This window comes from Maylandia zebra, linkage group LG2, assembly GCF_041146795.1.
Source record: "Maylandia zebra isolate NMK-2024a linkage group LG2, Mzebra_GT3a, whole genome shotgun sequence".
In the NCBI taxonomy this organism is placed as follows: Eukaryota; Metazoa; Chordata; class Actinopteri; order Cichliformes; family Cichlidae; genus Maylandia; species Maylandia zebra.
Window position 1 is genome coordinate 18,106,995 of NC_135168.1, and position 27,302 is coordinate 18,134,296.

Here is a 27,302-nt window from a genome sequence, read left to right on the forward strand (position 1 = left end):
AAAGGTTTTACAGTGGAGACGGAATAGTCTTGACTCAGACATCATTCAGTGTTGTTGCAGCATTGAGAGGGGAGGGCATGACATAACGTAACACACACAACACTGGGGAGGAAGGTTGGAACGCCAAAACTGGTGACACATCCGAGAGTTCAGGGTGAGTCCACCTCCTTTCTGTCTGCACGAATCACTTAACAAATTTATATAACGTAAAACTTAAAGGGCTCTCTGAGAGATGATTCAGATAGATGGAGTATTTATTCTGGGCAATGACAAGTAGGAAATGAAAAAACTTTAAATATAAAATTATGAGGAGAAAGGCCAGCTGAGGCATTTTTTAAATATAGTTGAACATTTTTTTAAAAAGTGTGTCACAAGTTTTCTCAGAAGAGTGGCTGGCATTTCTCTTAGAGATAGGGTGAGGAGTTCGGCCATCCTATTGTAAGCTGCTGATTACAGCCTCGCAACAAGCGTGCCAAATGAGCAATTCTTTATGCCACTGAAGTAAATGAACTGAAGCTGAATGTTGATCATCTTGCTACAAACCTTCGCTCTGAGCATTCATGTGGATATTCTCTGGCATATATCATATTCTCATATCATATATCAGAGCTTCCCTCACCCTCAGTGGCAATGACACCCCCTGACAGCAGCAGCCTCCCAGCAGGATATAGTAGGATACTGAACTCTGCCACACCACAAAATTGTTCAAGAGCAGTTTGAAACATAAAAAAATAGCCCAACATGCTAATCCTGCCTATAGGCGCTGCAGATCCCATCTAATAAAGCTTCCATAGAATAAACTGGAAAAGCCTGATTCATGGAGGCCCCATGCCATAACCCACAATCCTGAAAGAACTGTAGCCAGTGTCCTGTGCCAAACCATGGATTATATGCCAGATACTACAAGACACCGCAGTGGTACTGTGTCCTTGCTATGATGGATGGGAGCTGTTTTGTGCCAACGTGATATCTGGCTGGTTTTTATTTTATGACTGATCAGTGTATCCATATGTCATCATTGTACCTCTCATATATTTACCTTTTCCCAGTGAAAAGATATTTAAATAAGTATTCAGGATTGTGACAAATGCTGATTTGAAAATTCCTATATGGGCAGCAATAGTTAAGGTAGAAGGTTGGTGGATCCCTGATATGGATCCCTGATGCCAAAGCATCCAAGGGCAAGATGATAAAACCCGACTTGCATCTGTGTGTGTGTGAATGTTAGAAAACACACAGGTATAGATAAGGCATTATATAAGTACTAGTCAATTTACATCCTTACTAGTCCCCTGGCTGTGCTGTGTATGTAGAAATGTAAAAGTGTAAAGCCTGAAGACTGAGCTTATACTTGAGGTAAGGTGAGGTCAATGTTATAACTGTTATGTCATTACTTTATCTGTACAGTACTATACAGGTATAAATGTGTATCACTAATAATATTTGGTAGATATTTTTTTCACTGCATGTGTATATAATATGTGCATTTAGCCGATACTGTCGAACAAAAACTTTTTGTTAGCATGATGTCAACCAGGAGCACAGCTGACTTTCTACTGGTCCCACACAAGCTTCAGATGTGGTAACGTTTGCCCAGAAGCCCAGAACAGTAAGTGCCTATTTTGACAAATGCATGACCTCCTCCTGGATAAATAACTTTCATCACTCATCATCCAGGCAGCTGGTTTGAAGAAAATTGAGAATAGCAATTAAAATAACTGGCTCGTGACGGTTTCTTTTTCATCTACTGGCATTTCTACTTTACATTGTTATTTTTTTCACTTATGAATAGCACTTACTGAATCACTACCAAGATGCCTCTGTTGGCTTTCTTATTATGTCCCTCTTTTCCTGCTCTTGAACAGACTGGATGAATGAAAACACTGGTTCTGTTCACATGGTTGCTGTGGTTCTTGGCTCTCCGAAGGGTCTCAGAGTCCAAATTGCACGTCCCCCTTCTTTGCCCTCCTCTCCTTTCCCGACTTCTGCTGGGTTGGTTAAATCAGTGAGCATTAGTGGGCGTGAGCATGTGTGTGTGTGTGCTGGTGCTCCTAGGGCGCATGCGAACTGAGGCCCAAAGGGGAAAGCCTTCCACACAGATCTAAGCCAGCTGCCCTGCTCTAAACACTCCATTGCAAGAAGAGTAGAAGAAAGAAGCGACCTGCATGCATCCCCCCTACCAGTGTGCTCAAAGTACACTGGCAAAGCAGCTGCCAGCTCTACAAACGGCAGACAAGCGTCTACAAATTGTAGATTTCGATCTTGCATAGGAGTCCGTAGAAGTGTTACTGCTTCAAATTCTCAGGACTCAAAGGGCACTTGCTGCCCTGAGAGGGGGGCCTTTCAAGCAAGCTGACCTCTGAGGTTAAGCAGAATCAGTTTGTGTGGAGGAGGGTAAGAGGATACAGGCAGCAGTTAGCAGGAGGTGAGAGGCCACGGTGAACTGCTGCACTTCTCAAGAAGGAGACGACGTCCCTAACCCTGATGGCCACGGGAGGAATCACAACACTTCCCGCTACACCTGAAGACGGCGGCAGCAGCGGTTTTCCTCCTGGGAACTTCAAGGACCCTAAAAGGCTGTACTGTAAAAATGGTGGCTTCTTCTTGAGGATAAAATCTGATGGAGGAGTGGATGGAATACGAGAGAAAAACGACCCCCACAGTAAGTTCTTCCAGTCTCCTTCTTTTCACTTTACACAGTACACAGCACTTCTTGATTTTCTGTTTTTAACATGCAACAGAGAAGAAAGAGCAAAGCAAAAAATTAAATATCGTGGATAAATAATAGGGGGATTATGTGAATTTTCCATTTGAATTATGATTATTCTCCACTTGCGAACACTAAGAACCAAATGTGTGTAGGTCACCTTCTGGAAAGTATAATAACCTCAGTACTAAAGAGTCACGCCTCAGTTTTTATTCATCAGTGGGACTTCTGATGGAACATGCTTAATGTTTTTAGTGCTCCAAATGAAGATCACCATGCTGAGTCACACTGTTAACTGTATATTTTACGTCACAAAAGACAGCAAATCTGAGAGTTCCTGCGTCTTTGAGGCTGATGAAGTTATTATAAAAACCTGTTAAAAAATTATCTTACCCTCAGACCAGTCATCTGTGCCGACATTGAATTAATATTTATTCTGAGCGCCCCCTTTTTTAAGAAAGGGTAAACATTAACGTGATTACGTTAATGGACAACTGTAGCATTCCTCAGTGCGTCACTGTCACTGATTAAATGTGCCCTAAGCTTTTGTAAATAGGAGGGGAGGAGAGGAACATGAAATTTGGATTTTTCCTTGGAAAACACATGCTTGGATGCTTGGAAGTGTATTGCACAAGGTACAGTGTGACATTTCAAACAAATGCCTGATGCCAGTTCAAGGAGTGAGAGGCTATTTATAGGATACCGGTAATTCAATTGCGTTTAATTATACTTCATTATAAGTGTTTATGAAATATCCGGAGAGATTCATCTTGTAGACGACATGAGAAAGTTTAAGGAAGGAATATATTCACACTTCGTCATACAACGGCCATTAGTATTAATCGTTTAGCTTTTTACCAAAATAGTTCTTAAGAGTTATTATGACTTGAGCTGTGCTTCCTCAATGGCCCTTTTGTTAAGGGTCGGATAGAGTTGCCAGCTTCTACAGACAAACCTGCCAGTAAGAATAGGAAATGTTATGAAAAATGTTGCCTAATATATCCTAGGGTCCTCGAGTAGAATTTCCATGCTAATGTAGATGGGACTCTTCTCCATCCATTTGTGTTTTGTGTAAGAGACTTTTGATCCAAGAACCTTGGGGTCAATTCTGATACAAACTGGACACAACAGGAGACCCCAGAGCACACTTTACAGAAGCGGGGATCAGGTTCCCGCCATTCACAAAAATTTCAGCACATAATCTATCCAAGGAACATCGAACACACCACAGTACATTCAGACCAATTGCTATTTTTTTTTTTTGCCTCTTTGATCTGTAACATGAATCACCCAAACAGCTAGCTTAATGATAGACAGATGTGTGTCTACCCTTAATGGGGACTCATTCTAAAGAGATCCCCTATTCACCTCAAGGGGCCCCTGGATTCTTTTTGATTGCTGAGCATATATTGGATGAAGAAAAACAATGTCTCTTTTTTAAAAAGGGAAATAAAAAAATAAATCATTTAAGATCATGAATAAGCAATCTTACAGCCTGCAGGTACTATGTAATGCCATTCTGTGTTTTTTGGTAATTAAACTTAACTATTTGTGCTAATAATAATGTTTCATTCATTCATGGCACATGCATCAGTCAGTGCCATGAATACAGAGGAAACCACAGCAACAAATCATTTGCCAGCAACTGAGGAAGCAGGACCTGATGTTTGGATGTAATGCTTGAAAGATGTTAAACGCAGCATAATTAGACTCATTGTCTTCATTTAAAATGCAAATAAAAAATGGGGAAAAGAATATATACATATTACTGAATTTATCAGGTAAAAAATGTTATGAGTTTAAAAAAAACTACATTTGAGTTTAAGGCTTGCGCTTTTAAGTAAGACAGAGACTTCACTGGCCCAAAACTTTAGTATTTGATAGAGAAAACTGGCATACAAAATATGACTTTATGCATTGTTTTAAAGTAACTGTCTGTTTTTACAGGATTCATAAGTTATGTCACAGGAATTGTTTGATTTTGTGGTGGTTTGATTTTGTACCGCTTACCTGTATGGTCCAGAGGCAAAGAAACAAAACCCAAATATGAGAGCATGCCAGGTATTTGGCATACTTGCCTGACTCTTAGTTCTCTCAGCAGTGATTTTCCCAGTGGCATGTCCCTGTTTTGGCACATAAGCTCCCTTAAGGAAAGGAAAGTAAGAAAGTTAAAATGTCTACTAGTATAAGAGTCAGATATTTTGTCAGGAAAATCTTGCAACTTAAAGCTCCTTGACTTTAAACATAACCTTGTCACATGGTTCAAATGGTGTGTGGGCTTGTTTATGAGAAAAAGGAAACCTTTAATCAAGGTTTCCTTTTTCTTAATTGTTTGTTAATTTAACAGCATTTTCGTTCCTCTGTTTTATGCCTCTTGTCTTTTTGCTCGTTGCAGTTCAAATGTTGAAATGCACCTGCAGCTGTTTCTCTAACAGCTCACTGTTACACTTGCTGTGATTTAATGAAGAAATTCATTTTTTTTAAAGTCAGCAGTCACTTTTACACTTTGATTAAACGTCCCATCATTAAACAACAACTTGCTCTCTGTCTCTGCTAATTCATCTTCAGTAAAGCTTCAACTCCAGGCAACCTCAGTGGGAGAAGTGGTCATCAAAGGGATTTGTGCAAACCGATATCTGGCAATGAACAGAGACGGACGACTGTTTGGAGCGGTGAGTGACTTGGATCGGTCTTTCCATCAACAAAGCTTGTGCTGTTTCTGTTCCATAAAGGATCTTGCTAATCTGTATGAAACAGACTTGATTAAACTCACAGCTCTGTGACAAGAAGCATTAAGGTTGCAGTGTTTTGGAAACCAAATATTTTCCAGTACTGTGACAAGAAATCCTCCCATTCTAAAAATAATTAAGTTTATAGCCTCTCGCACTGGACTCATCAGAACATTCAAATTATAATAGTAGACCACTGTCGTGTGTGTGTGTGTGTGTGTGTGTGTGTGTGTGTGTGTGTGTGTGTGTGGCTGGCAGTTAGCGGACCCAAATTGCAGACTCAGAGATAAATTCAGAACTCACACAGCTTTATTGCTGGAGTTCGGGAAACTAAACACAAACAACAGAAAACTCGTCTAAACTGAACTTTAGAACTTACATGACTAAGTAAACAGGACGCGTACACACAAGGAGGGGATGATAATACACAAGATAATGAGAGGATGGATGACAGGTGGAAACGCAGCTGGAACAAACTAGACATAATGAGAGAGAGGAAGCAAAGCTGAACATAAGGCACGTGACACAATGACTATCAAAATAAAACAGACAGAGACCAGACAAGGAAGACACAGAACGAGGGCGAGATAGCAGAGAACACAGGAACCAGATAGACACACGACTGGGAAAACAGGCAAATGAACATGGAGGCAAAACAGACTTCCCAGGGAGACACAAATAACTAACACAAGAAACTAGATACTAGAGGACGTGGAACACAGAGGGAAGACTAAGACAGACTAAACATGAAATGGAACTAAATTAAACAAAATTAAGGGACAGAGAACTCAGAAATATAAGGAGAAAAGACATAATATTAAACAACAATTCAAGGCAAGCACAAACTACTGGGTCACAAAGCCGGGACAATGACAGACCACAGTTACGCACAACTGACAAGATGCATCAATCAATGCAATCAATAAGCAAAAGACATAAACTGCACACATTTAAATAAGTCATCTCTGCCAAATCTTCCAAAACAATATATGAAAGTTTCCTTTTTTGTAACAAAAAAACAAAAAAAACCCATACAAATAGTTTTAGTGATGCACTAATATACTGAGTATTTATCCAGCAGTGTGGATACCTGCATGTGAGTAGTTAATAATTATTATTAATAATTGGGAATTATTATAACTGCAGGCTTTTATTAAAAATACTTAAATTATTAAGCATTTTGGGTCTGAAAGACTGAAAATTGAACAGTACTTATTTTTTAATAAAAAAAGACATTATTATTATTATTATTATTATTATTATTATTATTATTAATAATAATAATAATAATAATAATAATAATAATAATAATATTGGAAATACATAATAAAAGCAACAAAAAATTGCAGAAGTTTTTTTTTAGAACAAATGAGAACCAGTGATTTTATTTTGTTGACTGTTGATGCATATTAAAATAAATAAATAAATAATGATAATTTAATCTAATTAAAGATATGCTGCCTTGCATTACTTGTATTTAGTCTTGGAATGATTCCTAACTGCACTTTTCCCTGTTACTAAGCTATTATAGTTTCAGCGTTGCTGTGAGTAAACCACTCCAGTTTCATGCCAATGCTGGTCTGTTGCCACAGTTGTTGCTGTTTATTGTGGAAGTGTGAACTGTTGGTGACTGATGTGGTTTGGTGGTTGTGAAGGCTCGTATAAAATCCATGTCATTTGCAAAAGGCATCTCCTCCTAATGAGAAGCTACAGCAGCAGAATGCCACCCAAGGCATCGCTCTGCTCAATAAAAGACCCACGTGATGGTCTCTGCACTACCGTTTGCTTCCAAGAGATTGTGAAAGCAGTCGTTGTCAAGCAAATTAGAATTCACTGACGCTGATGTAACACTTTGTCTGGAAAGTGCCAAATCTAGCTTTGGAGTTGGGTCATCTAGAAAGAGAGGGGATCTTGATAGATTTGTTTTGAATCATATGATCAACAAATACTGCCTATTGCACAAATATATACATTAATAGATATATGCCCTGACTGGTTAATTCAGTAGGTGCATCTGTTCCACTGCTCATTAATGCGTATAACTAATCATCCAGCAGCAAATCAGTGCATTTAGGCACATAGACATGGTTAGATGACCTGCTGAAGTTCAAACTGACCATCAGATTGGAATAGAAAGGTAATTTAAGTGACTTTGAAGGCTGCGTTATTGTTTGTGCCAGACAGGCTGGTCTGAATATTTACCACATTGAGGGTTTAAAAAGGTGACAAAATATCCAGTAGCAGCAGTTTGCTGCTTCAAAAATGCCTCGTTGATGCCAGAGATCACAGGAAGATGGCCAGACAGCTCTCAGCTGATGGGAAAGCAACAACGATTCAAATAACCACTTGTTATAACAAAGGTATGCAGAAGAGCATCTCTGAACGACCACACAGGTGTCACTTTTGTCAGCTACGAATGTGCCTTGTTTTAATATTCTTTGATCTACAAACATTTCCACGAACACATTTTTAGGACCAAAGTCATTTTATTATTGGGAGTTTTGCACAGTGAATTAAACCAGGTAGACTGAGTTGTTGTTCCAGAAAATGTCTTCTGACTAATAGCAGCACAGTCACAGTCAAATAAAAACAGAAACTAAACAAAAGGGTTTAGTTGGACCGAGCATAGGGAGTCAATGCCCAGCATGATTTTGGCCAGACGTTTTCTACAAAGGACAAATCTAAGAAAGAATCTTGGGTAAAAATAGATGGACAACAACGTGGCAACACAAGAATCATACCATTTACTTTAAAGATTGTCATCTTTAGCATTCTCCAATAAGATTCCTATAAGAGTCCTGTTAATTTCAAGTTTCTCTTTGACTGACATCATGACTTGTTTATTTTTAGTGAGGTTCAACTACGGCACACATTGTCCTTATATTCATGGAAAGGTATGACTGTCTTTATTAAATAAGTGGGTTTATTACCACAAATCACAGAGTAAATAAACAACAGTCAAAATAAAGGTTGCATTTAGTTACAAAGTTATTTTAGGTGGAAACTTAATTACAGAATATATTAAACAATCATATTTCATTAAATCAATTATATTAAAGTAAACATTTTCACTCAAAATTCCTATATATATGTATGTATATACAAAATAAAGGATGTGATGAAATGCCACTGTAAGTAACAAGATGCCCCTTAGATTGATTTTTATACAGAAATCCTGTTTAAGCAGAGGATACTGATAAGGCTACTCAGCAAACAGAGTATCTTAAACTATATTACAAACTAGTGTCACAGTCTTCTTAGGTTCTTAGCTCGTGAGTTGATCTAAGTTTACTAGGTGGCACTGTGTCCCAGTAGCTTTCTAATCTGCAGCCCCTGAAATTATACCTAAGCGGCACAGTTAAATCCACTGCAGACAGCATAACAGTTATATTTTATTTGCATTATTCTTCTGTGTCTTTCTCTACAGAGAAGAGCAACAGATGAGTGCTACTTCTTAGAGCGGCTCGAGAGCAACAACTACAACACCTACCGCTCCAGGAAGTACCCAAACATGTACGTGGCGCTGAAGCGGACTGGCCAGTACAAGTCTGGAAGCAAAACTGGACCGGGTCAAAAGGCAATTCTCTTTCTCCCAATGTCTGCTAAATGCTAATCTGGGCTCAGAGTGAGAGATACTGATGTCTGAATGGAAAGATGTGACGGCAATGAAGCAAGCCATCAGCATTGCCCAAAATAGCTGTGAAGCTTTACTGTTAGATCCTAACAGTTATTATTTTATCATAAACATGTCTGCAATTATTCAGCTTCACTTTAAAATTAGCACCATATAGTCATACCTTTTATTATATTATAATATTATTATTACTATTATTATTAACCAGAATTTTACTGTAGACCAACCAACTGGAGCCAGCTGCCTAGTGCATCTCAGTTAAACAGCAGTACAACACAGTGGGTTTTTAAAAAAAAAAAATTAACATAACTCTCTCTCCATAAGGATTCAAAACAGCTATCTGCTTAACCTTAACCTAATGAAAGTCTAAGTTGGAGTCTGGGTTTAAGTGCAGGGTGTTGGTAATATACTGCATATTTGAGTGTTTTCATAAATAAGAAAACACGTTTAAATCCGACAATAATCTAACTGTATTATAGAAGTCTGAAAAATATAAAATTTGAATTAAAAGAAGAAGAAACACTAAAAGCAAAACCCAAGCATTTCTTCTCCTTTTGAACACGTAGGACTTGGACTGTTAAATAGATAAGTGTTGACTTGGTGAATTGTTGTATTATTGGCTGTTGATTGTGCTTGTTCGGCAAGAAACACAACCTTTAAATCCCAGCACAACATTTTAAAGACATTGCTTTGCCTTGTCATCACCATATTACTGACTGTGAAAAAGTCATTTAAAATCAGCGGTCCCCAACCTTTTTTGCGCCACGGACCGGTTTATGTCTGACAATATTTTCACAGACCGGCCTTTAAGGCGTCGCGGATAAATACAACAAAATAAAACCAGTACCGGTACCAAAAAAAATGTATTCATAACACATGGTAAAAGACCCAGAGAAACAGAGTTAACGCTAAAAACAATAAAAATAAAAAAAAACTATAAAAACCGATAAAACCCCTGAAAACCATAAATTTCACACCCGAGCCTGAACTCTCGCGGCCCGGTACCCTACGACTCGGGGGTTGGAGACCGCTGATGTAAATGACCAACATGGAGAGGAAAACCTATATTCATTGCTGGCAGTTGTTTGGGTGGTAAAGAATTCATTTTTGACTTACAAAGTTGGCAGTTTTTTCCTCCATATACCCCCTCCCATTTCTGAAATGAAACTGGAACCAAGATAAAATTAGCTAAGGTCACCACTTATCTCTGACAGTGATGTCATTTTTTATCATTGATTAATACATATTACAAGACCGCCAACTTTGGGTTTTGAACATGGCCACCAAGACGTGTTAAATAAAACATTTAAAACTGCAGCAATGCAGATGCAAAAAGCATCCTAAAATTTGCAGTGTGTTTTTAATCCAACCGGTTACACTGTAATTCTTCAAAAGTAACAGTCCAGCTATAAATACATTTTTAATATTTGACTAATGGTGACAACCGTGCTTCACCATATCTGGCTACAATGAGGTGATCTGTGGAGCTCCTATAATTTCAGTATGGGAAGCTGTCTGTAATATAACTGGTAAAACCTCCCAGAGTAAACAGCAGGAAGCTCCTCCATGTTGAGGTCAATCTTATCAAAGCCGTGCTCCAGGCCATGAAGCAGAAGACTGGCTAAGCGAGAGGTGATGGGCGTGGTCTCGCTGGTTTTGGCCAGCTCGCTGATGTCCAGCCACTCGCAGCGTAGACACTCCTGAGTGCAGAAGTTGATCTCGTAGGTTAGCGGGCTCAGCCGGCAGATGATGTACATGTCAGACATGCCGAAGGCACCGGGGTGGTTGTGCTGCTGCCGGATACTTAGCAGAGATCTGAACTCGGAGCGAACACCAGTTTCCTCAAACACTTCACGAACAGCAGTCGTACCTGAGAAAGATTTATTTAACATTTATACATGGAGGCATTTAAAAGACTTTGATCTAGGAACGATGATCCAATTCCACTGTCAGTATTACCTTGCAGATGGCGTTAAGAAGGGAAAAAGGAAAATACACATATATTTTTGAACATTTGATGCTGCTTTTCGGGTTGGGTCATGTACATAATTTTAAAGCTGCTTTTTAAAAGAAAAGGTGAATTTGAAGAATTTGCATATATATCATGTGCCTTATTTTGTATAGTTCAAATGAATGTATATGTATCATCTTTAAGTATAATGTTACACTCCAAAGAATTTAGCTACATGTACTGTATTAGTTCTTTTGCTCTGTTGAGCGTGACACTCACCAATATTTTCTCCTGGATCAGACAAACCACCGGGAAACTTCCAAGCATTCTTTGTCTGAAATTCCAGAGCAAAGTTCAAATTTAACTTCAATTGTGATATATGGCACTGCTGTAAATGTATCTTAGATAATTATCAACATGTACACTGCAACAAGGTCTATTTCAGTCTTAGTCTAAAGTCACTTAATAATGCCACATTTTGTTTCCTCTGTTAGAAAATGACCATGGATCAAGCTGTAATAATGAGATGAGAAATGCTCCAGTCTGAGCATCCTTTCATGTTATGTTTTAGATTTATTTCCTCACTCTGGAGACTTTTACATTTGCTGTGGTGAAGTATGTCTTCCACAACTGTTTCACCACTTACCTTTGATATTTAATGACAGTATGCTGCTGGTTAAATTATGATGTCTGTGTATATATATTTTTGTAGTTACTTAAAGAATGTGCTGTGCTTTTTTTCCCTTGCAGATCCTCTCTTTGTGAGGAACACAAATGCACTACGGCATTTATTTTCATGTATTGTAAACCAAATGCTATATTTTTGGAACGGTTTCTAAAGTGTGCTGGTAGAAAGAAATAAAGAGACTTTGTGTAACAATAATTGTTGAGGTTCTTAAAAAGTCGAGCGTCTCTCTCTTCCCCACAGAAGGACACGCAGCGGAATGTAAAATCATTCCAAAGAAGTGCTGTAAGAATGCTGACCGTACGCAATCTGTTCACACTAAATCTACCGAGAAATGCTGCGTAAATGTCATTGCATGATGGTTAAACACTCTTACCATTACCTCATTCAGCTCCCTGATGGATATAATTACCTTGAGCCCACTGGGAATATGTAAGTTGTCCTGCAAGAGTGATAAAGTTTGGTTTCTTTTCAGGAAGTTCATAACCCTTAGCATGCTCTGAACAGACTCGGCCTGTAAGGAACTTTCTACTGCCAAAGGGCCAGACTGTTATAAAGCTCGTTTCCAGTAAACAGCTCGATAGGGAGGAGGAAAGAAGGAGGAGGAGCAGGGGAAGAGGAGATAGAAGACTCTCTACACTTCCAGGCCACTAACTGCTCGTCTCTGCTTTGGGACAAAATACATTACATGCTCCCATGACTGTAGACTGGTGCACATGTTAGATGTAAGCAAAATCTGTCATTTATAATGCAACATATGGATATGTTAAGATCTGTTTCTTAACTTAAAAGAAATGTTTTAAATATAATATTTGTACCTATACCTCAGTATAATAACTGGGTTAATAAATCTGGATCTTGCATACATAGGTCAAACCTCTTGGATCAGGACTGCAATAGTTTCTGTTGGGTTTGGCACTGATCACTTCTTTTATTTCTAGCAGACATTTGAGAGATGTTTTTTGCATGTAGAGGTCCAGCCTTTTGCCACTTTGCTTTGACAGTGAACAATGGTACATGTGTTGCAGTTAATGTTTGTGGAACAAACATGCTCATGTGCTGGTTTTGTGGCATGCCAGCACAGGTAATACTGACATTATCTGCAAAGCTGCTGAAAATGTCAAAATATATAGTAGATAGTAGTGAAAAAACAGAAACTCTAATGTCACCTAATTGTTTCTGTATTACTTAATTACTTCACAGAGGACTTCATCAGGAGGAAAACTGATAGCACTTTTTATCTGTCTAACATATAATATGATATGTTATCAAATAGAAACAGGCGGCTTTGCATTTTGCAGCCGTTTTCTGCTCATTACAGAGAAACTACTACAGATGTTTCCATTTAATAATCCAGACATTACATATAATATTTACAGTATTGCTTTTAAACAAATTAGAATGCTCGGAACCTAATGTAGGATTAATTCAAGCATTATAATATAGTAATACTATCCAAATATGCCTAAACATCAGTCAATATTACATTTTTACGATGAGATTATTACAGTTTAAACTCTCTATATACATTCTCGTTTCTGCCTTGTTACCCTACTGTTACCACTGAGCTGTAATAAGATGCTACCAGAAAACTCTAAATTGGCAAAAATGTATGCCATCGACTTTTTCCAATGCCATCCAGTGGCCTGAATAGGAGTCTTTGCTGGGCCGCTTTTGGGCCCAGGACCTTATATTTGACAATCTTAATGTATGAACCTGTCTCTATTAATTACAAGGAAAATACCACATACTGTAATAAAAGATGTACACAGCCACCATAATGTCAGACTTTGGTTTGAAACCTTAAGTTCAGGAAGTTGGCTGTTGCTGTCCTGCATTTCATTTTGGTTTCTTTTTAACTGACCATGATGGTTACATAGTATGCTCAAGATCAAAACTACCTGACATCAGATTTTCCACTAGTTTAGGCTGCTTATTTGAAAAGGTCTTAACATCTTATAAAGGACATCTTATGAGAGTAACAGTTCCCAAATGACATCAACATTACACAATCACTTTTCAAAATTGCCAGCAATCTTGTTTGGGCTGACCGAAAATGCAAACAAAGCTGTGTCGAAGAGGATTCAAAAGAGGCCTGTTGTAAGTTAACTTCAAAACACCATGAGCACTACAGCAGGGCTCTGTGAGAGCTTACAGACGCACACAGAACTGTTTGAGTGCATTCAACTCATGTAAACATCATGTTTGCTTGAGGTCAGCTAATTTTGTGTTGAGCTATGTTAAGTGTGAATGGATTTCCAGCCAAGGTTTGAGTCAACAGAGGCCCAAGTTACTAAATAAACAAATACTAATCATCCACATTTTAACAGCAGCATGACTGATCCATCAGTGGTTCATTTGTGTGACTGATATTGGACAGATCAGCTTTTAGGAGGATATAAGATGTGTAGATATAAGGTGTATAGCGCATTTAAATAATAAAGTCAAACAGATACCTTATTTCTGTCTTGGACAACAAGGACCTTTCCACTGGACTCATCAACAACTGCACCTGGACAAAACAATCAGTCAGACATTAATTTTATATATTATTCAAGCACCTGTGTCCCTATATGCTGGTTCACATTTTGCATATAAATCGTAATAATTTTAAGCAAAATGTGGTGGTAGACTGGCACAAAACCAATCATTTGGTTGGACACATAACACATGCATCATGTGGTGAAGAAGGCCGCTGTCAGGTTTCAGAAGATGACGACTGATTTGTTCGTTTTCTGTTTTGCTTCAAATCTCTGACCTACAAATACATCAAGATGGTAACAGTCTGGGCTGCTGAGCTGGACAAGCTTGAAGATTTGAGTAATTTGGTGAACTAAAACTGTAATGACTTGAGGTGGTTGGCACTGTTGGCTCAAAGCAAGGAGGTTCTGGGATTAAATCCAGTCCAGGGCCTTTCTGTGTGTTTGCATGTTCTGCCATGTGTTCCTTCAGTGTACTCCAACATGCCACAGTTCAAGGACATGCGTGGGGCTAGATTAATTTGTGACTCTTAACACTGACTGTATGCGATCTGCTTGTCTGTCACTATGTGTTAGCCCTGTGATAGATTGGCAACTTGTCTACAGTGTACCCTGCCGCTCCACCTGTAACATCTACATTAGGCTTGAGGCGCTCCTGTAAACTTGAATTGAATAAGTGGAAAAAAATGGATGGATGGCAAACTGTAAAGGTAATTATCCTAAAGGAATTTACAGTATGCACTGACATTATTGAGGTCCCACACTGCAAACATCTAAATCAGTCTATAGCCACAGATCAGGACCCACAATTATACTGAATTACATCCAGTAATGTAGTGACAAGATAAAGAAACATATCACAAGCTTTGCTGCAGAGAACAATTGTTCGGGGCAAGACAGTAATAACATGCTAGTCATCTCTTGTGTCTAGTTTAGCAGCAATTTAAAAAACAATAAAAAAGAATAATAAAAATAAACTGTAACATGTTCTATTTACAGTATAAAAAATGTAAACTGTGTTTGACAAAAAACTGCAATAGCATTATTTTGATATATTTACGTTGTGTTTACGTCATTAGCTATAAAAGATCAATATAACGTCGCCCAAAAAGTGGTTACTTTGCAACTTTAGAGCTTTAGATTTGTCACAATGTAACCAGTTGGTAATTTTATTAAATTACCAAATTATGATGTAATTTTTTGAATGGTTAGTCTACAGTGTAGCTGCTGGTTTAGTGGCCAGTTAAAGAAAAACAAAAACAAAACAACCAACAACTCTGAATAACACTTTTTTTTTTCAAAAAATGATGACAGTACCAAATACAGCAAATTTACAGGGCAGAAAGCCTTATGAGGAACACCTGTCAGACACAAGGATTGATGCGATCTATTGATAATGTATAAAATCTTGACATCAGCTGATTACTCATCGGCACTAAATTTAAAGTAATACTAGCCATACATATAGAATATCTCCTGAAAACAACAAATTTTAATGAACTGCAAATCTTCTAAATGAACAAGACCAAGACTCAGACAATTTCCAAAAACACAAGGTTAACTAAAAATTGTTTCTGTGGAACAGCAAATTGCTTTACTTTCTACAGTTACAAAGTCTGAGTGACTCAGCTGAGAAATTTGTGGACATCCGACTTCAACATTTACAGTTTTTTTCTGATGTTTCTCAGCAGCTAGTGACTAAGCAAGGCAGTTATGCGCTGCTGACAGTTGAGGAGGAGGAGGAAAAATGAGCCACTTTCTTTTCCGGTTGCTCTGTCTGACCGACCAAGACAAGCCTCCTCAAATGAATGTCACAGATGCGTAAAGAGGGATGTGTCTTGCTAAAGGCTTGACTTGGACTTCCAAGTGGAAATTGATGTCATCCCCAGTCCCTGTGCCATATGGCGCAGGAGGACGCCTGGTTTCTGCTAAAGGAGGCTATCATTATTTAGCCCTCAGTCCAAGAAATAAAATGGTCATGAGGAGCGGGGAGCAAGAATTACAGTACGAGACAAAAAAAACCCCTGTGGATTCAATAGAAAAAACTGTTTATCACTTAATTGTATAGTTAAACTTTGAGCCACTTACTTCATATTTCACACATTTTTGTCTACTGTCTACTACTCTTTGGTATCGCAAACAATTACAGGTTCATGCTCTTATCTTTACATTATGAGGTCATTATGAATCTGAGCTTCAAGCCCACTAAGTTTTAAATATAAAACAGTTGGCAAGCGTCTTCAAACTGTATCCTGGAACCAAGGAGGAAAAAGCAGGAGAAATAACTAAGAAGAGGAAGAAGGAAAGAGTAACAAGACAATCACCCAGCATTGTTGTTTACTTGTGATTACCTCTTCTACAGATAAAACTTGGCATCAATGTTAATGTAAAATAATGCTTGATTCAGGTTGGTGCCGCTGTAGCGATTGATTAGGGAGAATCAAATTCCCTTCCCAATGGAAATTAAAAAAATACTTACAAATATGAAATAAAAACATATATTGAAGAGTGGCAGTTAATTTGAGCCCTATAAGTGTTTTTCCACTGCATCACAGAGACATGGAAATTAGTTTACCTGGACCACTGAAAAAAGGCTCTGCTAAGTGTGCTGAACAAAGTGAATTTCCTAGCTTAAATAAAAAGGAACTGAAACCTCTGCCTAAATAACAAGCTACAAAATGAAGAGACTACTACAGGTTTAGAGGAGACACTAAAGTGTCCCTGCCCACCTTTGTAGTTATCTTAGAGATTTAATCAAAGGCTCTGCAATGTGAAAAACAGTTGTGTTTTTCCCAGTAACTTTCACTCTTTTGTTTTTTGTTAGGGGTCAAAGCCAAGGCCATTATGACTTTCAAATAACTTCTGACATTAATTGACAGTGTTATTAGTGAGTACTGTTTTGGGGTACTGGCCAAAACTACGATAAGAACCAGTTGTGAAAAATAACCTTTTTACTCTCTTATTGGGTAAAATCTGAGTCTGGCAGGACATCAGGCGTATGGATGACAGAGGATTTAATGGATGACTGCTTTCCAATCACGAGTTATACTTTTGGCCCTATTGCTGTATCTTTGTGAAAATAATCAAGAGCCACAGTCAGCACACACATAAGGAAACTGGAATCTAAACAGCTGTGTATTTCAGATTCCTGAACCCAGTTTCATCATCAAACAAATCTGGCATCTAAAAAAGGGAGTTTCTGGTCCCCATTCCTCAGAAAGATGCTCTGGACATGTTCTGACATGCTTTAAGTGCATCTACTCTTTGGTAAAGGTATGAATGGCACTCTGCCCTCTGCTGGACAATCACAAAGTTAGCACTTGGGCTGAGCAACTCCTTTTCCTGTTGATCGTCTCTTCACTGTCAGTCCTGAGTGAATTTCCATTTGCGTAAGTGAAATGAGCCAGAGTTAAAAAATGCAAATCCCAAATGACAAACAAGCTTTTATCCATTTAAAGATGATAACAAACTACTGGTGTTTTGTGTTAGCACCAAATGTAGGTCACAGTTTACTCCAGCTTTAGCTATTTAAAAGTGATTTAAAAGTGACAGCAGAATACAGTTTGATTTTTCAACACTTTTACATCTTTTGTCACATCTGACAGATTCTGTCACACAACCACTCGCAACACGCAAGGCACTCATCATATTAGGAAACAAATGCGGAGGGCAGTTGTCATCGCTGATGGGTTTACATAGACTTTGTGTCCATAACAATTGTCATTTGGTCTAATGTGCTCGGCTCAATCATCCACAGATGAGATTCTCTCTTTCACAGCACAAACTCTTTCCACTGAGAGGTTGATGTAAAAACTACCAGGAGGCGACAAGATATGATCAAATAGTTCAGCAGCTTTACTCAGAAAACCTAAAAAATTTTATTTATTTAAATGTGTACACTTCTGGATTGGTTCCAGCTCTACGGCTATTTTGTTTAATGACCCTCGCAAGTATCATCCAGATCACTTGTTCTTGGACATCTGCCACGGACCTCAGACTTGTACAGAGAGAATCAAGAGGATACCTGCAGGTTTTTCAACATTTACAGGGTTATGCATTCTGAATTCATTCCACAGGGTCAGATTGTCCCGATGGAGTTCTGCCTGAAGGAGAACATTTGACAGAAATAACCAGAACTTTGCTGAATTTCATTGTGCAATCCAGCACTGGCATATAACAATGAAAACAAGGGGGGTTTTTTTGGCAACAAACACCTGTTCTACTTGCCCAGTTTGACTCACTGCAACTTGTCCTTTTCCCTAAAAGGCAATTCAGGGAAATTCATACTGGAGAAGATACAGTACACACTGTGGACGCAAACGTTCAAGTAGACAGAACAAAACTTGAGGTTACTCTATTCCGTAACCCCCGTTCTCATTGGCTAGCAGTCATGACACTTGCATCAGGGAGGGTCCACCCTCCTCCCTATAAAAGGGTGTGATGCAGCATCACCCGTCATTCAAGATAAATTCACCTCTTCCTCACTTCGTGCAAGGAGGGTGACCTTGTGAGACACCTCACACATGTTATCAGAGAATGGGGGTTACGGAATAGAGTAACCTCAAGTTCTCTTTCAAACATTTGTTTCGGTGTCTCACTATGGGGATATGCAGACTTCCGTATTGCCAGATAAGCCCATCTGAACAACTGACCGCCACCTTAGGAGGTCTCGTGGGGACCCACACAATGTGGGCTAGAGATGGTGCAGTGACAGACCCGTGCTGGAATAAGCCAATTGCATTGCCTCAAAAATCCAGTGGGAAATGCATTGTTTGCTAATGGGCTTCCCAACATGTGGTTTAGGCCAGGAAACAAACAGCTGATCCGACCTCCTGAAAGCCTTTGTTCTCTCTATATAGGTACACAAAGCCCTAACTGGACAGAGAGCATGTAGGTGCTCCTGTTCAGGGGAGGAGACAGGAGGAGGCAAAAAGCTTCTTATTTTATTTTTATTTTTTTGCCTGTCCTGTTTGGCTCTTTTGCCATCAGAATTATTGTCTAAAGGCGAAGAAAGATGCCCAACGGATTTACTTTACCAAATTGACCATCCCAGCCTTGCCGTAATGGTCCATTTGATTCACCTTTTATTGTTTATTTTATTTTCACTTGCTGAATACGGGACAGACTTGACTGGGGGAAAGAAGGGGAGAAAGAAAGAGGGAAAGAGAAACAGCTGAAAAGGGGGACGGGGGAGAAGGGCAAAAAACAAAAACCAACAGAATAAGCAGAGAAAAAAAAATGCATATATCGATCACCTGGATCACCCCTGAGAAAGAAAAAAGAAAACAAGCAGAAGAAAACGAGAGTAATAGAATAAACAACATCACGATGATATATGGGAATATGACAGTAAATACTAAATATTAAACATTATTGTGCAGCACGTAAGATCGACAGCGCACAGTGTGCTTTGAGGTAGGAGCCAAAAAGGGTGTAGTTTGTGTGTGTGATCACCCGTGTGTACACCTGTGAGCATGGACGTGCTTGTTTTTTTAAAAGGTTCCTTCATGTAATGATCTGCTAGAGGGTGTGGGGGGGGCCACAGCCCCGTCCTCCAGGGCATGAAGCAGGTATGGAGGAGATCAAAACTCCAGACATCCAGAGGCCCTCAGAACACAAGAGACCAAGGAAGACCAACAGAGGGGCTCCGCCAGCAGCCAGCTGTGCCTGAGTGACCGAGCCCCAGGCCGAGAGGCCGGGGGCACCCCACCTCCGAAGTGGCCCGAGCGAGCCCCAGGCTCCAGGCCCCGATAAGCGGCCGCCAAGGAGTGAGCCGGTGTGTACCTGGACGCCCACCCCCGGACACAAAGAACCACCAACGCACCAATGTCTGAGGGAGTCCGCCACCGGCAGGGGAAGTGGTGGTGGGGGGAGATAGGCCTCCAAACCTTGGAGGGCCTGAGATGTCCCCAGAGAGGTGGCGTCTGATACCCAACCTGACATATAGACACAGACATACAGGCACACACAGATACAAACATCCATTCCCACCCTCATGCTCTCATATGCACTTACTCCACACTCAACCAACGTGGAGACAGACATAAAGAGACGCTGTACACACGATCACACTCCCCAAGCTTACTCTACGAACCGGGTCTAGGTACCCTTGCCCCTGGAGGGGGGAAATGCACCCAGACCCAGGTGGTGTTACCCTTTTCCCTGCGGTGGGGAGAAGCAGACCGCCCCGACTCCGCAGCAGCAGGGAGGCCCCACATTCCAGACCCCAGTCCGACGGCCAACTCCTCCTCCTAGCCCCCCCGCTCCAGCAGGCCGCAGAGAACGGGGGTGAGAGAAGACTCCAAACCTCCCTCCACCCGCTCATTTTAGTGTTGATGCATGTGTGTTCTAAGGTGCATTTAAAACCCAGGAGGGCAAAAAGCTTCCAGCTCCAATGGGGTGGATTGGAGATGAGGATTTTTGGGCACAAAGGCCCCCAGCACATGTGGGGACAAGAGATCTAGACACCGGGTGGAGCCGTTGTTCCCCTTTCATAAAACGGTAGACTAGTTGGTGATGGCTCACTGGGCCATCCACGAAGCCCACATGACAGGCTGAAATGGCAGCTAGATATACTTTAATTGTGGAAAAGTATCTAACAATTCCTGGAGAAAGGAGAGAATTGTTGTCACAGAGCACTGAAAGGAGAGAGTGTGAGACTTTCCACACCACTCCTCAAATACCCTCCACTTGTTCTCATACAATGATCTTGTGGAGGGGCCTCTAGCACTGTGAATAGTGGTTATAACACCCTGGGGGGAGTCCTGCCATCCTCAGATTCAACCTCTCACAGGCCAAGCCACAGAGCGAGGTGCTCGGGGTGAGGGTGAAAACTCTCCCCCCTGGCTTGGGAGACTAGGACTCGTCGGAGATGGAGAGGAAAGAGTTTGCTCCACAAAAGGGGCATAATCTCCGCTAACCAATGGGACCTCGTCCACCTTGGGGCAATCAATATCATTGTTAGCCCTCTCTCTTTCACTCTGGTTAGAGTGTGAGAAATTAAAGAAAGTGTCTCAGTGCTAGAAACGCTGCTATCAATTCTAACCAGTTTATATGAGCAGCCCTCTGTCGTGAGTCCCAGTTGTCGCTCACTTTTTACTCTGTCCACAGAGAGACACACTCTGTACAAGGAGTTTAGAGCTATTCCTATGAAAGAGATGGCCTGAGCTGGCTGCGGGACACTCTTTTCATAGTTTATGGTGAAACCCAGAGCCATCAGGTGATCCACTGTCAACCTGGTACGCTCTCTTCCCATTATGGGAGACCAAATGGCACAACCTGGTACTCATACATTCTGCCCTGAAACGCAAATCTCAGGAATTTTCTGTGAGGCGGGTAAATAGGGATGTGAAAATATGCGTCCTTCAGGTTTATTGATGTAAACCAATCGCCTGGGTGCACTACATGCGGCAGAGTGGTGGTTGTCAACATCCTGAATTTGTATGACCTCAGATGCTGATAGGTCCAGTATCGGATGTAGTCCCCCTCCATTCTTGGGCACGAGAAAATGCTTTGAGTAAAAGCTTCATTACCTCTGGTCCTCGGGTATTTCTTGTACTGCACCCTTTGATAGCAAGGTAGTTATTTCTTCTTGCAGAATCCTGGCTGATTCGCCTTTTGCAAGAGAGAAAATAAATCTGTGAAATCTGGGAGGGGTGGTTGGGAATTACAAATGGTAGCCTCGCTCTAATGTTCTCACAACCCACTCTGACACAGCAAGAGCTCGCCATCTCTCTATTCTTGCTGACAGGGGCCCCAAAGTCAGGCACTCCAAAGTACATGGGACTTTGGCTCCCTCTTGTGGCAGAAACTGGTCCTGTAGCCCAGACCCGAAAGTGCATGCACAGGTGGCCCGTGCTTGACCAGCGTTCATGGGACCGGACACCACTTAGGAAATCGACCCTGGTGGTGCCTGGGGGTGTGAAGGCATTATGTTTTTCAACATATTTTCTGTGTTTTTCACACATTTTTCCTGTGCCCTTGGCAACATGCCTGGATGCAGGGGGTGAGTTTTTAATAAACAGTGTGCTTTTGTGAGACTGTGACACGCTTGACTCAGCTGAACAGTGTCTCGTCTCTTTGTTGGAATGTGCTCTGCGGGATCCAAATCGAGTCCCAGGCGCTGGAAGACGGAGGCAGAACACACTTCTCCATACTGAGTCCTGAAGTGAACTTGGAGCCGGGGCTGGTCCGGCTCCGATCTCCCTGTAGGGAGATGTTAGGCAGTTTGCTTCTTCTTGTGGTCTGACTGCTTGGCTGGTGGTGGGGCACCCTGAGCGGCACCAGGTGGGACGTGTTTCCTAGGCCAGTAGGTCTTAGGGTTCTGCGATCCTAGGGGACACTGGGCCGCAACCTGTGGAGCTGGGCGGCAAGGGATTTTAAATGTCGGCACGCCGGCTGGACAGCTGGTGACCTGAGCGATCGTAGACGGAGGTGCAGCCTGGGTCTTCCTAGGGAGACACAGCTGCAGGGCCCTTCCCTCTTTCTTTTTTTCCTCACACAATCTTTGCATGGTAGCAACGGTGGTCCCTAAAAAGCCCAGTGGGGTTGATGCTTTCATCCAGAATGTCACGTTTTTCTCTGTCCGAAAGTCTCAACAAGTTCAGCTATCTTGAGAGCTGAGCGCTCTGCCCGCCGCTTGTACTGCTGCTCTAGTAAGGTGGAGACACTGGTCTGTAATGACGCCCAGCTCTTTCCACAGCTTGCTAGCATCGGGGTTCACAGCAGTCTGGTCCTGGAGCTCTGCCGAGTAGGCTAGCAGGAGTGATGAGGTGTTCAATGCCCTCACGGTGGTGGCAACTGATTTATACGCCTTGTCAACCAGGGAGGATTGTAGAAGTTCGGTGGAGATGAGAAGCCACCAGATTCTCCACTATGGGAATTTGGTAGATGCCCTTCTCCTTCATTCCAGCGCAGTCAAATGCCACTACTCCCTGCACGGGGTTGGGTGACAAAAATGGCTTTGCCCAGCAGCGTATGACCTTGTCCATGCATTCGGGGATAAGTGGCAGTACCTGCTTAGTAGTGCGCTTTGCTTTAGGGAGCCTTTTAACCTTGTACCTTGAGGTGGAGGTCTCCGTTGTCACTGTGGGCCATGGGACTGCCAACTTTTCAGCTGCCTGTTTTGCAAATAGCTCCATACCTGTGTGACTGTGTGCCGGGGTTATCACAATCAGACCTTGTGTCGCAGTATTCTGACCAGAAGGGGCAAAGAAAACGTTGTCATCCTCGTCTGAACAAGATGTTACGATGCTCCCTCAGAGGATTCTATGAGTAGCTCGTCATTATCCTTCAGGGAATCAGACAGCATAGCTTCACAGCTGACCTTAGCACTGTCCACCAGCTGGAGGATGATATCCATCTCGTTGCCCCAGCTGGTACCTGGTGTGGCTGACTCAGTGTGCTCCATCGGTGCGCCAATTGGAGACAGCATTGGGTCCTTCTTCGACAGGCTAGCCTGGTGGGCTAGCCTTCGACAAAGGCAAGCGCAGAGTTTGCCTGAACCCAGTGTGGGCGCTTTGCAGCCCGAGGCACATCACACAAGCCTCATGTGTATCTGAACCTGAGATTGCGCATCTGCAGGGACAAATTCTGGGCAGCGGTTTACAGTCTGCCATATTAAGGAACCTTGGTGTAGCTTGGAATGGCTGGACAGCTAACGCTGATCTTTTTTTTAAATTTTTTAATTTTTTTAAATCGGTCGGGTAGCTATGGTGAGCTAGTATGACCTGGCTAGTGTGGTGGCTAGCTCTTGTGGTACTTGGCTTGGTGACCATGTGTAGCAAGGACAGTTAGCTTGGTCAGCTAACTGTTGTGCTAGGTGTGTGATGGCAGCTAACACACTCTCCAATCTGGCTCTGTAGTGAAGAACAGGCAACCGGAAAAGCGAGCCGTACTAGCACCTGGTGACCAAGGTGTTAGCTTGCTCGAGTGGAAAGTTAAGCAGGCACTAACGCTGACAGTCAGGAGAAATGAGGTTTCTAAGAAGCGAGAAGAGGAAATTGAATGACGGGTGACGCTGCGTCACACCCTTTTATAGGGGGGAGGGTGGCACCTCCCTGGCGCAAGCGTCACAAGTGCCAGCCAATGCTGGCTGGAGTAATGCCATAGAGGCTTCTGAGGACAACGCTGGGAGAGTTTTCCCCATAATGAGAAACCGAAACGAATGTTTGAAAGAGAACTTCCACAGAGTGGCCGTAAATGCAGTGATGTGAAAAAATGTCAGCCACCTTCCTGAGATCTTATTTTTTTGCATTTTTGTCACACTTACATGTTTCAAATCATCAAAAAAATGTAATGTTAGACAAAGAAAAAAAGGGCATTTTGAATAAATACAAAATAGTTTTTAATTGATGATTTCATTAGATTGAAATCCACAGCGATGTGAAAGACTCATTGTGAAAGAAAGACTTCTCGCAAATGCTTGATTGCAGTTCTTGTTGTCGAGGGTGACGCAACCAGTTTTTAGCTTTACTTTTTCACATAGCGCCACGTATGTTTGGATAGCTTTTGTCTCTTAATAAATTAAATCATCACTTTACTCGAGTTATCTTTGTCTATCATTATAATTTGTTTCACAGTATGAAACATGTAAGTGTGTAAAATATGTTTTTAAAGAAAAAAAAAACCTTTTTCACAGCACTTTAAAGGTGTAGTGGGCCAACATCCCTCCTGAGATGGGTGGAAGCCTTGTGACCAACAAACAAACGTCTTACCATTGTGCTTGGCAACAAGGATTTCTCCACCAAGCCCTAAGTCATATTTTGCTTGGAGATCAAATACTTATTTTACTCTGTGACATAAAAATCTGTTTACATTTTTTATGTAATTTGTGTTTTTTCATTATTTCTGGCTGATTTTCTGTCTCTCTCCATTAAAATGAAACTACCATAAAACTGAGAGAATGTTCATTTCTTTGTAACTGAGCATACTTACAAATTCAGCAGGGGTCAAATAATTATTTCCCACACTTTATCTGTATTTTAGCATATATATTATTACTCTTTGAACCCACTGGTTTGATTGGATAATCTTAACCAAAGGTCCACTTCGTAACTCTCTTATAACTCAGTCTTATGGTTTCCAGTGGGTTCTGGCCCACTGAATCACTTTGCATTTTTGAGACATGTGCTGTAGCCACTGTAGTTTACTGTAATGGTAATAAAAGGACCTCAGGTGAGACTTTTCCTGTAAAAACTGCTTCCAGAGTCAAGAGGAGTTTCCCCCCCCCCTAACTTTCAGGGCAGAAATCTCTACCTGCCACTCCAATTTGGTGAGTTGCAAAACCTGGAAGTCTGCTCTCCCCCTCTCCCAGCCAAAGAGCCAGCATGGCGTAGTCGTTTCTGGCATGATGGAAGGTGAAGCCGTGAGCCGAGGCGGCGGCAGCACATCGACTCAGCGAGATGGGTACTCGAAGCCACACTGCTGCCTTCCCCTCTGCTTTCCACTGAGCTAAAGAATCTGCAGAGTTCAGATACAGTTTAATTTTGTATCTCCCATAAACTATAAAGTACATAAAGAAACAGTTAATATGTTGCAGAAGTGACATAATAAAAAGTGAAAAGCTTTTAAAAGGCATTTGCACCTAATTGAATTGTGAAGACAATCTCAAGAGAGAGATGTGAAAAGATAAAGAGAGAATGACAAACAGCAGACACGTTTCTGGTGGAAGTAGCTTTCATGTGAGTAGAGTTTAAAGATGGACAACTGAAAAACAGCTAACTGGATTAAAGCAGCCACAAAAATAGATAAGGGACATTTTTAATTGCTCATTGAGAGTTTTCATTTTACATTTAAGTAAGATAGCGAGTGCTGGCTCAATGAAAGGGAGAGCTGAAAAAATAAAGAAGAACCATATGAAAACATGTAAACCCCCGAAGATGAACTTTCAGTAATTGCAATGTAATAACAATAGTATCAATGTTTTAAAAGTAATATTGCTTTTGCTCGGAGAAACAACACAGAACATATTTTAAAAACATTTTATACCCCAGACATGCTCCCTTGGCTTAGATGCTATGAGCAATTTAACATTAAATATATAATACCTTATGTACAAACAGTACCGGCCTATTATAGATAACTGTCAGACCACTAGTTAAGACAGGTTGATGATTTAAGAGCTTTTGGGGTAAACAGGATGCGCGCATTGCCTTCCCTCTCCTCCTACACAGCAGCCAGAGTTCAGGGCGACAAACCTTGCAGTAAACCGCTGAATGAGCTCTCGCTGATGTCACCCGGCAGTCCGACCTCAGCCAGGTTCACTGTCACTCCACCGAATCGGTCCACTTTCCCCGTTAAAGCGCTGACCCCGTGGACTTGCTGAAGCTGTGAACAAGTTAAAGTGCAGGAAAAGGCACGGGTAGCTGTGCGTACGGGAAGAGACATGTTATTACAAAAGCGGCCTCTCGCCAACGGCAAAAGTCTGGCAACAAAGGTACAGCCAGCCATATTACCGTAACACGATAAGTAACCGAATAAAAGCAGAATATATTCAGCTGACAGCCGGTAAACGAGCTGTCTAGTACAGTTGCGTAAACGTCCGTGCAGGAAATTGCATAAATACCGTAATGAACCACTAAAACAGCCCTGACACGTGAACCAAACTCTTTTCGCATTTCTTTTAGATTACTTTAGCTTGGAACGCATGGGTATTGTGTTAAAATTGGCCAAAGAATCTGCCAATTAACCCATGTAATTCTGTAAGTGATCGGCTTTTTTGGCTACAAGCTATTGTTAACTATTGTTAGCTCTTGTTTTGCATTCTCTAACGTGCCATCTGCTGTTCATTAGCTATCAAAAAATCCGGAGCTTCTTGGCTGTTTAGTGGAGCTATGCCGAATTTAAGAATGCACCCAAGCAGTAAGAACAATAATTTTATTTCTTTCATTTTGTGATTCTACTAGCTTGTAAAATCAAATACGTAAAAGTAAAGAATTTTCCAGCGAAATTTCGCATTGCATTCTCTCGACCTCTACAATCTTATAGAAACGTTTTCTACGAGAGGTTAATATTTTTCAGGTATTATTTTTATTTTTGTAATATGTTATATACATATATATTTTAAATACCACACACAAGTGTTTTAGAATTAAACAAATACAAAATGCTGCTGCC

General features: G+C 41.0%; 2 protein-coding genes across 4 annotated transcripts; one reads left to right on the forward strand and one right to left on the reverse strand.

Annotated features, from left to right (window-relative positions):
* The first annotated feature begins 2,042 nt into the window (after positions 1-2,042).
* fgf2 (fibroblast growth factor 2) lies at positions 2,043-11,904 on the forward strand. The gene is made up of 3 exons (XM_004553701.6): positions 2,043-2,662; positions 5,276-5,379; positions 8,864-11,904. The coding sequence occupies exons 1-3, from the start codon at positions 2,485-2,487 to the stop codon at positions 9,047-9,049; spliced, it is 468 nt and encodes a 155-aa protein (XP_004553758.1). The 5' UTR covers positions 2,043-2,484; the 3' UTR covers positions 9,050-11,904.
* nudt6 (nudix (nucleoside diphosphate linked moiety X)-type motif 6) lies at positions 10,219-26,979 on the reverse strand. Of its 3 annotated transcripts, XM_004553702.4 has the most exons (5): positions 26,384-26,979; positions 25,443-25,646; positions 14,163-14,218; positions 11,301-11,355; positions 10,219-10,940 (listed from the first exon to the last, which is right to left on the reverse strand). In XM_004553702.4, exons 1-5 carry the CDS (start codon positions 26,634-26,636, stop codon positions 10,561-10,563), a joined length of 948 nt encoding a protein of 315 aa, XP_004553759.1. In that variant the 5' UTR covers positions 26,637-26,979; the 3' UTR covers positions 10,219-10,560. The 3 variants fall into 3 exon arrangements, with proteins under 3 accessions (XP_004553759.1, XP_023008519.1, XP_076745907.1); XM_023152751.3 differs by lacking the exons at positions 14,163-14,218; positions 26,384-26,979 and having other exon boundaries at positions 25,443-25,642; XM_076889792.1 differs by lacking the exons at positions 14,163-14,218; positions 25,443-25,646; positions 26,384-26,979 and adding an exon at positions 12,119-14,150.
* Between the last annotated feature and the right edge of the window lie 323 nt (positions 26,980-27,302).

What these genes read in the sequence shown, in the direction of transcription:
- fgf2 (XM_004553701.6), top strand. Translation starts at nt 2,485, where the DNA reads ATGGCCACGGGAGGAATCACAACACTTCCCGCTACACCTGAAGACGGC. An exon ending in AGAGAAAAACGACCCCCACA is followed by an intron (nt 2,663 to 5,275) that starts GTAAGTTCTTCC and finishes ATTCATCTTCAG; the next exon opens with TAAAGCTTCAACTCCAGGCA. An exon ending in ACGGACGACTGTTTGGAGCG is followed by an intron (nt 5,380 to 8,863) that starts GTGAGTGACTTG and finishes CTTTCTCTACAG; the next exon opens with AGAAGAGCAACAGATGAGTG.
- nudt6 (XM_004553702.4), bottom strand. Translation starts at nt 26,636, where the DNA reads ATGGCTGGCTGTACCTTTGTTGCCAGACTTTTGCCGTTGGCGAGAGGC. An exon ending in ATTCAGCGGTTTACTGCAAG is followed by an intron (nt 25,647 to 26,383) that starts GTTTGTCGCCCT and finishes TGAACTCTGCAG; the next exon opens with ATTCTTTAGCTCAGTGGAAA. An exon ending in TTGTCCAAGACAGAAATAAG is followed by an intron (nt 11,356 to 14,162) that starts GTATCTGTTTGA and finishes CTGGAATTTCAG; the next exon opens with ACAAAGAATGCTTGGAAGTT.